At 45.7% G+C, this 17,147-nt stretch overlaps 3 protein-coding genes across 3 annotated transcripts in view; 1 reads left to right on the top strand and 2 right to left on the bottom strand.

Annotated features, from left to right (window-relative positions):
- Positions 1 to 3,519: 3,519 nt before the first annotated feature.
- LOC142575405 (molybdopterin synthase catalytic subunit-like) lies at positions 3,520 to 4,193 on the bottom strand. The gene has a single exon (XM_075684762.1). It carries the CDS (start codon positions 4,191 to 4,193, stop codon positions 3,753 to 3,755), a length of 441 nt encoding a protein of 146 aa, XP_075540877.1. The 3' UTR covers positions 3,520 to 3,752.
- Positions 4,194 to 4,264: 71 nt separating this feature from the next.
- Mocs2A (Molybdenum cofactor synthesis 2A) lies at positions 4,265 to 4,694 on the bottom strand. The gene has a single exon (XM_075684764.1). It carries the CDS (start codon positions 4,529 to 4,531, stop codon positions 4,265 to 4,267), a length of 267 nt encoding a protein of 88 aa, XP_075540879.1. The 5' UTR covers positions 4,532 to 4,694.
- Positions 4,695 to 5,634: 940 nt separating this feature from the next.
- LOC142575401 (guanine nucleotide-binding protein G(I)/G(S)/G(T) subunit beta-1) overlaps positions 5,635 to 17,147 on the top strand; it is a 54,227-nt gene continuing 42,714 nt past the window's right edge. The window contains exons 1-2 of the mRNA XM_075684757.1: positions 5,635 to 5,943; positions 7,547 to 7,626. Of these exons, the coding sequence (XP_075540872.1) occupies positions 7,570 to 7,626 (57 nt within the window). The 5' untranslated portion in view covers positions 5,635 to 5,943; positions 7,547 to 7,569. The remainder of the gene's footprint in view (positions 5,944 to 7,546; positions 7,627 to 17,147) is intronic.

Consider the following 17,147-nt stretch of genomic DNA (forward strand, 5'->3'; position numbering starts at 1 on the left):
ATTGTGTCTGCTTGTCTGACCCCTTTCTTTATAAAATCGTAAAGTACGATTTACACACAACCTACAGACATGATAGTTTCGGATTGTAGTTTAAATATACGAGAAAAAAATAATTCCGTTACGCGGAAACTCGAACACAAACCCATTTTCCATTCGTAGAGCGGCGCGCTCCGCTTAGTTCTTTGCAACCACAGCCAGATGGCGCTCGCCTTCGCGCATCCGCGGCAGCGGCCGCGGTGCGTGGAGACGAAAGTGGAGATAGTAGTAAACGACTTTATTGGGGTCCTGAGGAGGTAAGCGGGGACCTGCTAGGCAGGTCCCTACCCAGCCGTTGGCTAGGCCCATGTCGGAACAGAGATGCCATGCCTCTCTGCTCGTTCACGTGCCCTCTGGACAGCCAGGAGCTGGAAGTCTTGCTTCGGGTCGAAAGTGGAGGAAAAAAACGCTTCCCAGTTGCCGGGAAGCATGACAAGCAGTAAGGGATCTTTGAATGCTATCGCGGTCCATTCTTAAAGGCGAAGCTTAAGCACCCTCCATTTTTTTTTTCTTTTTCATCACGAGCGCTGTATACCTGTACCCAACGCACGTATATTCACCATGCCATGTGCTTTAGGTCGCATTGTGTGCCCATTTGACACGGCAAAAGCAAATATCATCGTTCGAACGCGTTCGAAGTTGCTCGAAAATGCTTTCGCTATGAAAATTTCTTCGCCCACATGGACGTGCGATAGCCGTTTTCAACGATTCAGACTCCTTTTCTCCGAATTGTTCGTGGTGTCTCGTTATTTATCAGAGGTGAGCTGCGAACCACAGCGTCGCTGAGGCTTCCCTGGCATTGCTAAAGCTTTCATTTCCAGCCCGCCCCTATACATAGATTTGAAGCAGCCGAAGCGGCAGCTATGTCCACGTGATCCCTCATGCCACGTCACGCGGACTGCAGTGCCAGTGTTTCCAGTGGTGGAGCTCGCCCACGATACCTTCTTGAGTCCAGGTGGAGGAACTTCCAGAATACGAGGGTAGGAGTTGGAAAAAGCTCGTGGAATGCTGGATAATGCCCTGTCAATGTCAAGCCAACGGCTTAATCTGGAAGACTTCATTTTCAAGCAGCCCGTGTTGCTGTGTAACTACAAGAATTGGGAGCGAGCGCGATATCTAATCGTAGTGCGCACACAGCCTGGACGCCCGCCCTGTGGACCAGTTTGCGGCAACGCCGCAGCGCGTGCAGCTGTCTAGACGGATCCGGGGCCACATGTCGCGCGCTTGAAGCGATAATGTTTTTATTAGTATTATTTTCTTGTTTTGTATGCATATATACATACACTCGATAGGCTAGGACAATAAATGGCAATTTTCCAGCAGCCAGCGGTCCGTACAGCCGGATTTCGACGGGGACCGAAGAGCTCTACGTACGGCTTCAGTGGCGCTTGTCTGCTGGCTGAATTTCTTTCGATGGCGGTTGAATGTAAATGCATAAATGCTCCCTTTCGTTTAAAAAAAGAAAATAAACAAGCTGCTGCACTGGCGGTAGGATACAATAGGACGTACGAGCTGCAAATATGGGTGCAGTCTGCACGCTTCGTTTTACTCTCATAAGGGTGTAAAAACCTCTCGGAGGAAACCGAGCGTTGTTATGGTTGGCGTGTAGCACCCTGCGCAAAATCGATGCTCTACCAACATGCCTCATCGAAACGAAGGGTGAATTCCCAATTTGTTGTGGTTGTCTCGATGGGTTGCCGGTTTGTCTGGCACCCCGCAGTGCTTACAGGCCCTTTGAGTGTGTGCGACTTTAGAGGGACCCCTTCCTCGAACTGCCAAGCTCTACAGGAGAACTTTCGCGAACCAACGTCGCCTAGAAGGAAGGATCAAGCCACGACGAGGACTTACAACGTCAGCTGGGACAATGGATCAGCCGCCTATCCACAACCAGACGCCCTTTCCGCGAACCAGCAACGCGCGAAAGAGATGTGATCAGCTGTCTACTATTCCCAGGACCGCGGTCTGCCGCCAGCAGAGGCGCGCTCGTGAAGACGTCAACTGGGAGAATGGAACAGTCAACCTTTCGCAACTAGACGCCCTTTCCTCGAACCAACGTCGCCTGGCAGAAAGGATAAGCGTCTACTATCCCGGTCCTGCGGGTTGCCACCTGCGGAGGCAGGCCCGTGCAGGCTCACCGGTGAGAAGTGGGTGCCGTCGCCAAGCACCGTGGAACTCAGTGCATATCACGCGACATTGACGTAAGCAAGATCCCGCCTACGATCTTAGAGGGCCGATTTAGGCGCCTCCCCCCCCAATGTACTTTTTTTACTTCATTCTCTTGTCATCTTACACCAACCATTGAACAAACCGTGCAAGTTTCGCACTAGAAATCGTCTCGTCCTTGCCTGGTCGCCATGGTCTACCGGATGCCTGCAGCCCGCCGACAACGCCACGCTACCCAATTGTAACGTCGGTCGAGCTTCGATAAACAGGCGTCGCAACAACTCGGCAGAGGTGGAGTACGCTACCCTGGAGAACGCAACAGCGTCGAGATGAATTTTAAGAACTTTGGCTGAGGTCTCAGGAAACGGGCTACCGAAGACAACACGATGACCCAATTATGTCTGCGGTCTTTCGTTATATGTACACTTTAGAAAGAAAAAAAAAATAATACTCTCAAACAACCACAATATTGAAAGCGCACTTTTAATTGAGGAATACCAAACATGTTTAATCTGACGAATTATTAATTCCCGACTTTATAAGACGTTGCCAAGCGCATGGTATGCAAGTGCTAAAAAAGAAAGACAAGAAGCAAGATTCAAGATTATATATAACTTAAAAATAACGACGTTTTCATCGCAGCCCAAGAAGGTGGCTGATTTGAACGTGTAAGTTGCCTTAGCTTTTCAAAAAAATTATTAATGCCTCAAATGCACCAGGTACGTGGTTTGACATGAGGGACTTCTGATGCCGCACATATCTAGGTGCTCGTTACTATGCGAGACGTAGACAGTGCTTTTCATTTACAAGAATAAAGAAGGTATTAAAGGACTCCGTTTTACTTTGAAAAAAAATCGCATTTCCCTGACCAGACACGAATGCAAATTGACATGGCGCCAAATTAGCATGGATCGCCTCCATTCGTACAGTTAGATTTACTACATGCCGCAATTTATATCGTATGTGGTTCGTTTTGAAAGTGACAAGTTTCTCAACTGTTTATTCCTCTGCAGGAGTGATAATATAATCAGCCATTGAAAACACTAGTCACAGTTGAGCAGAGCTGTGACAGCACGTCGCCTTAAAATTAATCTACATATATAACAATACTCCTTTACGATATCACCACTTAAAAGAAATTTAGAGTGGCGGGTGAACTGCAGGGTCCTTGTTGCTAGACAACTTTCATGTATAAAAATTGTAGATTTTGAATGGCCGAGACGAGAATAGCATGCGCATTGTGCTATCGAACAATTTTTACTCATGTCACCTACTATACAGACACCACAGCACCAATGTAATCTTGAAGTTAGCGTGTCATCAATGTCATATATATAGATTTATTGTCAACATCATTAGAAGCAGCCAAAACATGCTAAAGCTCACAGGGCCAATACATTCTTCGAAGCGATGAAAAAGAAACATGTAAATACATATGTATATGAAACGGGGCAAACACAATTCAACGACTCGCCAACAACGGAGAGTTTGCTGCCTAGCCTTTGCAGTAATCACCGCCACCCCCTATAGATAACGCTTCCTAGTAGCCAGTTTCAATGGCGCGCAATCCAGAAACATTCCTTGTTCTCCTTCCAGTCGTGGTCGCCGTCGTCGTAGTGCTCCTTTTTCCACACAGGCACTCGCCGTTTGACCTCGTCAATGGCATATTTCACTGCCTCCTGAGCCTCCTGGCGATGCTCGGACGAGATGGCGATAACAACGCTCGCCTCGCCAACGGGGACGTCGCCCAGCCGGTGAACTAGGGCGACGTTCTTGACGTGCCACTGTCGCCGCACCGCGTCACAGATTCGTAGCATCTCACGTTTCGCCATGGGAGTGTACGCCTCGTAGCTCAACTTGCACACTCGCTTTCCCTCGAAATGGTTGCGCGTCGTGCCGAGGAAAATCGAAATAGCACCGCAGTCCGCTGATCCGACCTTGGCCAGTACCGCATCGAGGTCCAGCTTGCCCACCGACAGTTCTACGTAATCCATGCCCGGGCCGGCGAGGCCAATGAGGTTAGACGGCGGGAAGAAAGAGTTATACGCACCGCGCGCCCCAGCGATCAACCGCCGCTGATAGGAGGTATGAAGGCGACTTCGTCGCCTTGTCGCAGTATCACCTCGACGCCCGATTCGACGTACGACTCGTTCACGGCAATCACTGCGCTCTGCTGTAGGGCTAAAAGCTTGGGGTACGCCTCGAAGATCGCTTGCTTCAGCTCCTCGACGTCTCGAAGCACGGCGGGCAAGACGAGCGAAGTCTCGGAGGCGCCGGCCAGTTCGCGGGCCTTGGCGAACAGCAGCAGTCGCACAGGGACTTCTGGCCGCATGCCGCTCAAGAGCTGTTCGAATGGTCCGCGGAGAGGCAGTTAAAGCATTTTATCAAATGCGCCATAGAGAACCGACGATGCTTGTCGAGCTGCACCGAGCGGCAAGGTCAGACCGAAACACGTAGCAGACGCAGCTAGATGCGCACATGTGGAGAGAAAAGCCGGCTGCGCTATTTACGATCTACGCCGCAATGCGTCGCGTCTGACGCGATGGCAGTGGCTTCTCGTGGTGGCACTGGTAATCATTGGCGGCTAGTTTACTTATATTGCTATAGATGGCACTAAATGTGCTAAAATTATGTTTGGATAAACGGACAGTGGACCGTGTTTTTCTCGAAGTATGTTCTTATCTGACAACTCCGCGTTGCATCAAGCAAATGACCTGATATCAGAGTTAATTGTTGATAGCCGACATGAAAATATGATATCAGTACAGGACGCACATGAGAAAGAAACGCATACAAATATGTTAAAAGTACGTCATAACTTTGCACCATTACCAACATTATGCATATATATACCAATGGAAATGAATGCGAGGCAGTGGAACAAATACGCCGGACGGCTACGTGAGCATGCTTGCATTTATGAAACACCAACCCTGCAAATTCAAAAGCGGGCTTCGCCACATGTGTTTCATGTAATGTAGCGAAACAATTCAAGCGTTGTAGCTTTATTAATCGATACGATTCAGAGTTGAGCAGTACTCACTCGCAAGAAGTTTACATTCTACAGTTCGTTCGGATTACGAATAAAGCATGCTATCATTACATGCACCTGCTCGCCTGCATTCTAAAGTTGACAATAAACTGACTCTTGCAGTATGCAGTGTGTGCACAACATGAGCAAATAAGTTAGGAGATTCCACTGGCTCTATTATTCCTTATTTTGTTTCGGACGTACTCTTACGGTTAGTGGCACAAGACTTAGCAGAAAACGGTGCAAAATATCCGTCCAACAAAACAAGCAAACGCTAAATGCCGTCACCCGCCCCTGGACCGAAGCTTTCCCGGAACAAGTAATATCCGTGCGTCATTTCCGGTAATGCGTGGTCCTCCGCGCAGCCGCTGTAGGATTGGGCTCGGCGCATGCGTCGAGCAGTCCGCTATTAAATTCAGTACGGGGTCTTTGCCGGTTTGTGCACGGGAGCCGCACCCTGCTCAAAGCGGTCGGAAAAAAATTTACGAACACGCTCGAGGGTTCTCGTGCACTCGTCGGGTATCGAAGTGCGGTGGATGCTGAAGTGTGGTTTGTGAGGTTTGTTGGACAAACGTAGTGGACATTCTTCCATGCTGCTCAACGAACTGCTGTGACGGCACGCTGGGACACCATTCGCCCCACGGCAAGCCTGGGACACCCGGCGAATTGTTTCAGCGTTAGGCCTATTATTAGAGGGAAGTTGCTCTCGGAAGGTATGGGTCCTTCAAGTTTCGCCTCATTCTGCCCCAACTGTCCACCCGTGCCGCACGGATAGAGCATTTCGCGCGTTCTCTTGCGTGATTGGAACTACTTTCGAGGCGCCAATTCGGCGGAAACATTGACATTTATTCTTGAGTTAGGGCTAGCGCTGCTCCTCCCAGCGCCGTAAAATGGCGGATATTATGTTCCGATGAGCTCAAATTTCGGTCGTCGTAGGCGAATATGCTGGAAGTTGTGATCGCAAACATCGTGCTAGTGGCCACACTTCACCCTGGACACAGCTTTCGGCCGAAGCATCATTAGTGTGTCGTCTCCGTTCGCGGAAGTGGGTGCAGACCCGTACGATGTGCCAGAAGTGGTGTGACATACTTGGCTTGTTTTTAAAAACAACGTGGCGGCCCGTCTTGCTAGGGGTTACGCCCGCTCGCGCGCTCTGACGCTCTGCACACAGATGCGTTTGCATGGCGGCTTTAACAGGTCGTGCAAGCACCTGCTCGCTCGGTACGCAAACGCCCCGTTCCGATAACCACGATAACCCTAAACTGGACCGGTGCCCATCGGCGGGCTTGTGTTTCATTCGCGCGGGTTTTTTTATTTTTATGATTTGCTCACCGATCTGTTAGCGGCTAGAGTACGTATTTGGTTTGCGGTGCTGGTGATTGACCTTCCACTTTGCACAAGCCCCACACACCCTTCTCCTTGTGCGATGGTAGTTAACGAGTTGTTCTAGGCCTAGCGATCGGGCTTGTGACAAGTTGCGGATTGAAGCTAATCTACAAATGTATGTGCGGCGGCGAACATGTGGCTTCCCGAGCTCGACACACAACACGCATCCGTGGGGCTACGCGGCAGCAGTGTTTGTGCCTGTTCTAAGATGACCTAGCCCCCCCTCCCTGTGCCTGTTCCGGCTCGCTGCAACCGTGAAGGCGCTGCGCGTACGGCTAGCAAACTTGTTTCCATCGGGAGTGCATTGCAATCGGCGTGTGGGCGCGGACATCTTGTCTGACGTTTAAGGAAGGCGCGGATGTTTTGTTGCGGAATGACAACCTGCCTGTGACGCAGATACTTGATCTAAACTTTGTTATTTTCTGTTGTATATTTAAATCGCCGCGCATGTTATTGCTGTACACTTTGCGTGTACTTTGCACGCTCACTTGAAAGTCGGGAAAGCGCTGCCTACGGACATCTGTGCTTTGTTACTGCATACGTAAAAGGCATGGTTCGCAAATAGATAACCTGTCGTGCTCAAGCAGGTCAGTACGGAATTCCGTATAACCGACATTAGAAGAAGTTAACTAATCGCTTAGGTGTTCAAGTGCATTTCTCCTATATGCCTTTAAGCCAACTTTTTAACGAAGTCTTCCTTTTTCACATTGTAGAGATTGTGCACTACTTTTGACAACCCGGGAGTGATCATACAATTCCTCTTGTGGATGTACTGTAGTGCTAAACAAAACCAGCCTGCGATTTGTTTGGATGCGCTGGCAATCCTTTCAGCGTGTACAAGAAATTGCGGCTTACATACCCTGCTGTTTCTTTTTTCTCTTTTATACTGATGTTGTGAGCACAATTGCTAACATAATTATTGTTTTACAGGTTGAGGAGCCTAAGCTAACAAAATGAATGAAGTGGAGAGTCTACGTCAAGAAGCAGAGACATTAAAGAACACAATACGAGTAAGTTGTCATTTCGCAGCCAGTTCACTTAAAAAGGCCCATTGAAGACATGCTTGTTTTCTGTCATCCACTGCATTAACAAGGGGTGTGTATTGAGATACCGAGTGAGCTATTTTCACCGCAGTTTTGTTACCAAGCGCTAGTAGGTAGCACACTGTTGGCAACCCTTTATTGGCAATCCTGATGTTTTATTTTTGTGACCCTGTCTAACAGTTCTGTGACTATTCGTAGACGCCATATCTAAGGCTTTGGAAGGATGCATAGCACCACAATCTGGGATTTAATATGCAGGTATTGTACTTCACAATACCAGTCATTCACAGTTGGAAAGATTGGGTTCACACTGTGTTTAATAATTTGCAATGTGTTTAGCTTTTGTAACAGTACAGCAAAATTTACACATTTGGACCAGATTTGTTATTCACTGCAACAGCAGACATAGCTTCCTTAAATTATTGTTAACTAAACTAGTAAAAGTACTGAGTGGACCTCTAATACAGGTAGAAAAATAAAACTTGTATGAATAAAGGTGTTGCTTTAGCTGCTTTTTCACTGTATTGCATTCTTAAGCTATCCTCAACCTTTGCTGATCCCTACAGTTTTTCTTGGGCAAGGTGTCCTATCGCTACAGGGATTTCACAGCAGGATCACCGTCTTACGACGCCAGTGTTACCGGCATGCTGTAGTGCATGACAATTTAATGAGCATCATATTTGCTAAACATATGTCATATTCGTGTTCACTGCTCAGATAAATAGCATACGTGAGGTATCTGTGTAAGCAAAGAGCAGCACGCTTGCTGGTGCTGTGGTGTTTCCAGTGCTTTATACCCTCAGTTCCTCATAATTCACATTTTGTCTTGTGCACATAAAACAACTGCACATTTGCTTTGTACAAGGCAGTGCAAACAAGTTTTGCCAAAAAAAGCCAAAATGGGCCACACTTACCCTGGTGTCTCTCTGCATGATGCAGACATTGGGAGGAGCCACTCACATGCATTACTCACATTACTTAACACAGGCATAGTACCTGCACAGTGTCTGGGGCAACCTATGTTAATTGTAACATGTTCTAAACATCAGCATGCAATTTTGCCCTATAATGAAACATTCAATAGCATTCAGACTTTATTTAAATTGCAAGAATACTGCCTTCATCCATCCATGCCCTGTTTTGAGGCAAAACTGTGATGACTAAACACCTTAATTCACAGCTGGTCACGGTAGTATTCCATGCAGCAAACTGCACAGTCTCATTGACTGAAGTGGCAGGCGGTCATGTTTCCATGTCAATTTGTAATGGGTTCCTTCACCACGCTACTCCATCAATTATTTGTGCGCACTACTTTGACAACCCGGGAGCGATTTTGTCCTTTCCTCTTCTGTATGTACTGTAGTGCAACATAATATCGGCCAGTGATTGACCCCATATGCTGTGGTAGTTCCCCTGGCATGCACATGAATTAGTGGCTTCAGTGCATTTTACTTTCTGGTACCACAATGGAAGTTGTTTGTGTAGTGGTGTATGGTAGGGTCCTCAATCGCATATGCTTGGTGCATTACTATTATTTTTGGGTTGGAGGGGGGGATTATCTTAGTGGCTAGGACATCAAGTCCCAGCCACTGTGACCACATTTCGATGGGCACGGAAAGCAAGAACATTCATGTTCCGAGGTTTGGGTGCACATTGAAGCACCCCATGGGGTCAAAATTGATACGGAGCCCTTCGCTGTGGTTTCCCTCGTAACCTACTGCGACTTAGACCACACAATTTATCTGATAAATTTTTACTGCGATAGCGCCAACTTCTGCCCTGCATATGCAAGCGCACGTTTTCTTAACGTTAGCAACCTTCAGCAACAGCAGTGTAATTTCTGGCATTAGACGGAAATTGTGTCTGTTGTTATTCTACAGCCTGGTTTCTTTAAAATATACAAAATAAATATGAAGTAAGCAGTGCCACGTGAACCTACTGCAACTAATGCTGTAAGAGTGTTTATCTGTGGCACTTGTATATTGTAAATACTTGCTACAAGCATGTTCACACATGATTTCTACACTGAGGTCCATAAGCAGTTGCGTAGTTTGCCTTTGTTTGGTGGCCTGTGGGGTCAAATTGCAGCATTGTGATATACTTTTTAAAATTTTATTACTATTTGCACAAATCAAACTTCAGTTTAAGTCTTCTATAATAAGATAATGTTAACACTGACAACGAAGTGCCATTGCTAATTAAATTGAGGTGGTATTGGCAAAGGCTGCGGTACTTCTGCACAAAAGCAATCATGCCAAGGTGAACAAGTGTTCGCAGGGTAGTGCACCATTGTCCTAAGTAGGTCAACTTTACTCGGTAGTGAACATGGCACAGTTCAGTAAAAGCACCTTTTTGTCTTCTCGCTCATTCAAGTCTGTTGTGCTTCATTGCCTGAGATGTGTCAGGTGGTACAGGAATAACTGCATGGACTTCTACAGCTGGTAGCCTGTGCCTTTACGTTGAAGCAGATTCACCAGTGAAAGTGTCCAATTAAAAGGACGTGCACACATTGTTATGCCAGTGCCTGGTGATGAGGCATGTGTGCTATGTACCAAATAGTGATTTAACTGTTAGGTGAGAGGTGATTAACTTTGAGCATGTTGGCTTCGGTTGAATCCACGGCCCTAGTGTGCATGCAGCTAATAGGCTCTCAGCTTGCAGTTAAATGTTCTAATACATTCCGACGTAGTGTGCTCACTAGATGCTGGGGGGGTATTATGTAACTGTCCAACTAGTGGACATAGCCATTTCATGTACTGCTGAAGTTATTATTGGCTGGGCTGGGATATACGTCAGAAGGAGACAGGTGCCTTCAACAGTAGACGAAATTCACATGTCCACTAAGTGGGCACTTGCAAAGTAGCCCCCCTGGGTAGTAATTGCAGCAGCATGAGATCTGTAGACTAATGCACAAGTTAGGAAACTAACGAAAAAAGAAAGTTGTTCAGCAGTGATTGAATCCGGCCCTACACACTTGTGAGATTGGTGCTCTGATGATTTGTTATCAGGATGTCTGGGATCTGCCATGCTGGACATCAGATTCTTGCTTGCACTGAAGGGATGCAACAATGCACGGGGCACATGCAACCTGCCATTTGCATTTTGGCAGTGCTGTGACAAATCAGGTGCAGTGGCAAATGGGAACGACAACATAGACAAAAATGTACATAGCTATCACCCGCAGTCCTTTAGCTGCTGCAGCAGCAGTGTTACTTTTTTCACACATGAAGCTAACATTAGCGTGGCATCAAGTGTGCCCAAATTGTAGCAATAGGCATATGTATCAAGGTAGCTTATGGATGGTTGTTTATGAAGGCAACCCAACACCGGAAAATTAGCCGCAGAAGAGCTCACTTGTTCTATATACAGAGACGTCTGCCAGTAGTTACCTTTCCAAGGTGACATGTGATGAAATGCTTTGTGTGTTTACTCCTTCAACAAACTTGGACACGGGCTTTTCCTAAAAGGAGCCTTTTTTCGTCGTCTCTGCAGCTTTTCTGCTTGATTCATTGTAAGATGTGGGATCGAACAGGGGTGCTTTATCTGCAAGCCTGTGAACATGCTTTTTCTGCCTACGGCGGCTCTCAATGGCACTGATGCACTTGTTGCAATCCAAAACAATAGGACTGGGCACTGATTATTAGGAACTGAAGTAGAATAGTGGCAAGTGACAAGCACCAGTGATTGCGCTGGAACCCATAACACTGTGAGAGGAGCCTCTTTAGAATTACGCTGCAGTCTGCACAGTGCTACTACTATATTGCTAGATGAGGCCTAGATTTCAACGTGTTGCTGACCACTTAACACGTTCACTGCGACAGCAGTTTTGATAAATAAATAATGTATCCAAGTCTCAGTTCCTGTGTGGGATGACCCATGGGTGGGTCACTTGTCATATTCATCGCACCCCAATGGTGAGTCACCAGGGGGTTGTGATCCTTTGGAATTTCCTAAATATGCAGATTAATGGTGCCATCATGCGTCGGACCAGAAAAAACAGTAATTTTTATTTTCCCTTGATTTTTAGAAAGATGTTGCTTGCACACTGCAGGAAAGCCCTGTGCAGCTACACGGTTGGAATATCTGCTGCAACCCACTGGAGACCAACATCGCAGTGAACGTGTTAAAACATGCATATTTGTGCTTATGAATACATATTTGCCAGCTTATTTCATCAAAATCACTGTCACTAGGTTTGTATAACGAATATCTGGCAATGTTGCCATATGCATAAAACTTAATTTTGTTTTAGGGCACCACATTAAAGGAATTTTGACTTGGGGACACCAGTGTACACTTCACGCCGTTGTCCATTCATTAGGCCTCATAAAGTACTGTTGGTACTCCAGGTTTGCAGAAATTGCACTAATATTAAATGAATCTTATTTATTTCTTATGCAGCTTTTCATGTGCAGCAACCAATACAAGCAGCGCTAAACTTCATGTCTAAGGGACAAAACGCATGTTTTGGTGGCCTGCGTAAGGCTTAATATATAACTGTGGCTACATGTATTCTTGTCACGATGCAGTAAAATACTGTTATAGAGATTGTACCCTTTGTAGCAGTCCCGCCTCAACTTGTTCCACGACCGTGGGTGTTACATCCCCCGCATGTGTTGCATTAGGTTTTTCCATGTCAGCGTGCCAATTCTGGCATGCTTAGATCAATGTACTGATAGTGATACAAAGGTGGTTAATTGGGCTTGCAAAGAAATCCTATGTAATCTGGGTTACTTTGGGTGCCTGGTTGTGGAAAAGACTGGCAAGAACATAGTCGTCTTATTCATCCTTGATTCGTGCTGTTGCCTCTGCCCATAAGAGCTACCTTTTGCTGATCAGGGATTTTATCTTTCTCGAGCATCGTCTACTGTTTGGACTGTTTCCACTGCCTTCCCTCTTCTGTATCCTTTGCCAAGATATAGGTCATCACCTTCAACCCCTAGAATCATAAACAGACGGAGGATGGGCATATGTGTGTGTATGTGGTGTGAAAGAGGGCACTGGAATTGCCACCTTTCCCACATATTCTCAGCAAGGCACAGTCATCCGAGACAAGTATTGGCTCATCTAGCAGTTAGAATGCATTAGCATTTTATCTTTCGGAAGAATGCAAGTCGCATTGCTTTGACAGGGAAATAATGCTGACATGCACATCTGCTGCCTGATGTCAATGTTGGAAGTGCTGCTAAATGAGATGGATAGTCTTTGTTTAGCAACATATAAAATGGAACACTTAACAATTAAAAGGGCTCTATGCATCTGTTTCAGCTTAGACAGTACCTTAGTGTTGAGGTGATTTAGGCAATGGCTTTTCCTTTCTAAGGAACATAGCAGTAGTGTACATAATTTGTGCAAGACTTGTCAATAAAGACTAATTAGCATAAATTCACTAATTAATCTTTAATTAGCAATAAACAGCTGTGTTGTCATTGCAGAATTCAGCCAGTCTGTGCTCAAGACTTATCCAGATAGTTAGAATTTGGACAGTAACACTGGTTTTAACAAGCTTGTGGCAAACTGCATTGGCATCAAAGGTGGTCTACATTGATGTAATCGTGGCCACCATCTTGGGGTACTAACATGTCAAGAAGTTTTGTAAACAACTGTGACAGCATGGGAGGGATGTCCTGTGCCAAGTGACAAAGAGATAACTGATAATCTAGTGAAAAAGTGATTGCCCCAAAGTGAAGCAATTTGCGTGGGATAATGTGGCGCAATGACATCATCATGGCAGTCATGTTTGCGTACTAGCACAGGGAGCTGCATTCATTACTTCATGCGAGAACTACATATTTTCGTCCTAGTACATTTCCTTAGCACTGTTTGCCAGCTGGTGTGCAGTAATGCATTACTTCCATCATCACAGTCTAAAAGTAATGTGCCGTTAATTGTCCTGCCATCCCATTGTTGTCTATTCCTCTACCATTATTACAGAAACTTGACTCCCATGACTCATCTCAACAGTTCTTAAAAACATTCCACCCTTTCTCGTGCACGTGGGAGCACACACAGTTATGTTGGTCTTGTCAAGTGCATAAGGCCTGCTGCTATCATAGGTCATTAATTGATAAATTGTGACTGCATTGCATTTCATGCAGTCATTATTATGTAAGGCGGTTATCATTACGTGAAATTAAATACCTTAGTTCTCTCAGGAGTGTGCAGTACGGTGACAGCAGTGGTGCCTTGGCGTGAAGAGAAATGAATATGTCATGAATATTGTTGCATCTGACTTGTAGCAAAGCATTGTGTAGACCCAAGTCACAGCTTTTTTTAAGGCCACCCAAAAACCACTGCGTTGTCCACTGCTTAAATGACCAGCGGAAGAAAAGTTTATTCATTAATTGATGCAGGCATGCTTCTGTGATGAGCTAGATAGTGGTGGATAGGCAGTGTGGCACCGCAAAGGGCGCGGTTGTTGACACGATAGTGCCTGCATGCATGTGCTTCTAACTTGACAGCTTGCTGTGTTGTGTTTAGTTCAGTTTGCATTCTATCAGTTCAATTTTTTTAGACTGTGCTTCCTATCTCTAGCAATAATCAATTGTTTGCTTGACCTTCGCCTTGCTTACATCAGTGCATGCGGCTTACGTTTATGGTGCTCGCTGTTTCTATATCGTTTATAGATTACAAGTCAACGCATTACCATGAGAAGCTTGCCCAGTACAATTTAGAAAAAAGAAATTCCGAAAACTAAACCAAAGGGTTAATGTTGGGACCTCTTGCCTGCAAATGTTTATCGGATTCCTATGTTCTCCTGTGTAAACAGCCAGTGTGATTTATATACTGAATTGAAATGGTGTTTCTGATGGTTCACAAGTTATGCACACAGTATAAACATTCATAGGAGTAGCAGAACAGTGTGTTAGGTGCCACGGATGCACGCTAGCTTGTTTGTGCATGTGCATATGGAAATCTGCTGTTTACGGGACCTTGAATTCACAGGGTGTCTACCAACCGGGAATTCTCAGGGAATTTGAATAGTCCGGAAATACTCTGGAAAAACTTGGAATTAGTGCTCCTATCAGGGAAAATTAGCTGTAACTGTATTGAAAGGGAACAAAAGTCGTGTTAATGCTGGCCCCAGTAACAGAGGAATCGCAACGAATTGTCATCGACGCTGTGTCATCGGCACGAGGTATTGCCAAAGTAGTTAACGACTGATTTTCCAGACGCCCAATTTTTCTGACATGCCCGATCATTCGCACGGCTTTGCGGCACCACTACGTACTCCATATAGTCAGTGTATATTGCCCTGACTGCAGGTCTGAAATGGCAATAATCAAAGCCACCACCGCAGCCATTTTTATTATCTCGCCGCCTCGAATCGGCACTCTTGCATGCAGATCCACTGGCAGCCGTAGCCACCACTGCGGCAACGTTAGGCCTAGCTGCTTCTACGCTCGCTATTGAGCTTCTCACCGTGCGGTACCATGTTTTTCATGGAAAGAATTCGCCGCTGTCAGCAATGGCACCGACTTCGCCTTTGTAATCCTCGCGATTGGCTTCGAAGCTTGCAGAGCACAGTGCGTTGTGTAATGCCAGTCTCAAAAGGTTAGCTTCGCCTCAGTACAGCAGTGCTATGCGGTGAAGCATAACAAGCGTGGGAAGGGGCAATTGTCACAGGACACAATATGTATTCCTTAATTACACATGCAAGCACCCCCGTCTCCTGCCACAGTACGAGCACCAATATGCCTAATAAGTGTACTAGCAGGCCTTAAGAGCTTTTTCGGACGTGCCTGTGGCCATTTTAGCCCTTAAGGGCAGTTAGACATCCATTCATTTTTTTCGGACTGCCCGATTATTTTGGATGTTTTTGCGGCCCCTAGGGAGTCTGAAAATCGGACATTGACTGTACAACTGACCAAGAGGATGCTTCAAATGATCCATGGAGTGAACGCATGGCAGGGGGAGGATGAGAACAGAAAAGACCGACACACTGAGGAATTAATGGAAAAGGAAGCGTGCCGCCGCCTCTTTGAAGGAGCTTGAGCTCAAAAAAACAGTGTTGGCTGATGCCGAGATGCAGGTGTCCCTCATCCAAACCAAAATAAACTCTTTAAAGCAGTGAAACCAAACACTGAGATGTTGTGTACGGGCTGAGAGTATGTCAGGACAGTTGAGGCTGACTTCCCAGCTGCTGAGAGAGAATCTTAGTTGCAACAAAGTTCAGGCCTCATACCAATGAGCTTGCTATCAGTTGACAGAAGTAGCTCATATTCTAATATATTTACTTATGTAGGAATCTCCCTTTCATTCGTATTTGAAAATGTTCGACTCTATTTTTTCGCTGTGCATTTTACTAACACCTTTCTTCTATTTAAAAAAAAATAAGATAGATATTACTCCTTACTATTAAAATGGATTAAGTCTTTTTCTTTTTTTTTTCTTTTTTTGCTTCAGCATGCTTACTAGAGAGTGACAGCATCGGGCAACATAGTGTGAGCCTGTCAAAACGGAGTTCTGGCTCATTCAGGGAATTTTGCAATCGTGCTCAGGGAAAACCTAGAAAATGCGGGAAATTTGGAAATGTCAACTTGGTAGACACCCTGATTCAAATGGCACAGTGAAACCAAGTTTTCTGTGTTTCCCTTCACTTAGACAGGAAAAAGTGCTTAAAGACTGTATACTGACAGACTTGTGTAGATATCGAGATGTTGCAGGCACCTTCCACTTGGGATGCCCAACGGCTGGCTCCCTGATTTCTTTTGCACATCAGAAACGTGCTGGCTTTACCGCAGTTTTGCCTCTTTGTCCAGATTTGAACCTTGTAAAGAACTCTTAGATGCACACATTCCAAACTACGATTTTTATTGCAGTGCTTAATGTGGTCGAACTGAGGCAGCTGAACACATGAAAATGCTTGCAACGCATTGGGGAGGGCTGCGCGATGGGTGCTGGCATGTCCGATAGTGGCACTGCTGTTGTGGTTTGCCTGCCCCCTGTAAGTGCCATGCACTTCTTATAGTGCCAAGATGTGTATTGATCAGAATTTTAGGCACATTATTATAGTCTCTGCCCGTCATCTTAAAAATCGTAGGCATTCTTCAGAGCTGCCACTCTAGGAACTCTCGGTTTCAATTTTTGTTGTTGTTGTTGTTGTTGTTCAAGGTGTCCCCAAAGTGGCGCAGACTGGTAGTGACATGTCTATTTCCTCCTGTACCTGTGTCATAGACATTTTATTGGCTCTCGCACGGATGGCTTTCATTGCTTTCAAACCAGTCTCTGGAGGATAACCTGCCGAGACCCCTCGTTCGTTATATTGCATATTGGCTTCAATCCTTTTCAATGTTAATTCGGAAACGGTTATGCAGAATTTCAATGTCAAATATGAAGCGAGATGCCCGTGAGAGTGACTGTTTCAATGTTTCCCTTTTTTTTTTTCTTGTGTGTATGAAAAAGACAATTCTTTCATGTCTACTAGAGCCTTGGTGATTTTTTTCCCAGTTACTGCATTACATTTCTGTGGTGCCATCAGACACATA

This window comes from Dermacentor variabilis, chromosome 3 (assembly GCF_050947875.1).
Source record: "Dermacentor variabilis isolate Ectoservices chromosome 3, ASM5094787v1, whole genome shotgun sequence".
Taxonomy (NCBI): Eukaryota; Metazoa; Arthropoda; class Arachnida; order Ixodida; family Ixodidae; genus Dermacentor; species Dermacentor variabilis.

Coding starts and splice junctions, on each gene's coding strand:
- Mocs2A (XM_075684764.1), bottom strand. CDS start 4,531: ATGCGGCCAGAAGTCCCTGTGCGACTGCTGCTGTTCGCCAAGGCCCGC.
- LOC142575405 (XM_075684762.1), bottom strand. CDS start 4,193: ATGGATTACGTAGAACTGTCGGTGGGCAAGCTGGACCTCGATGCGGTA.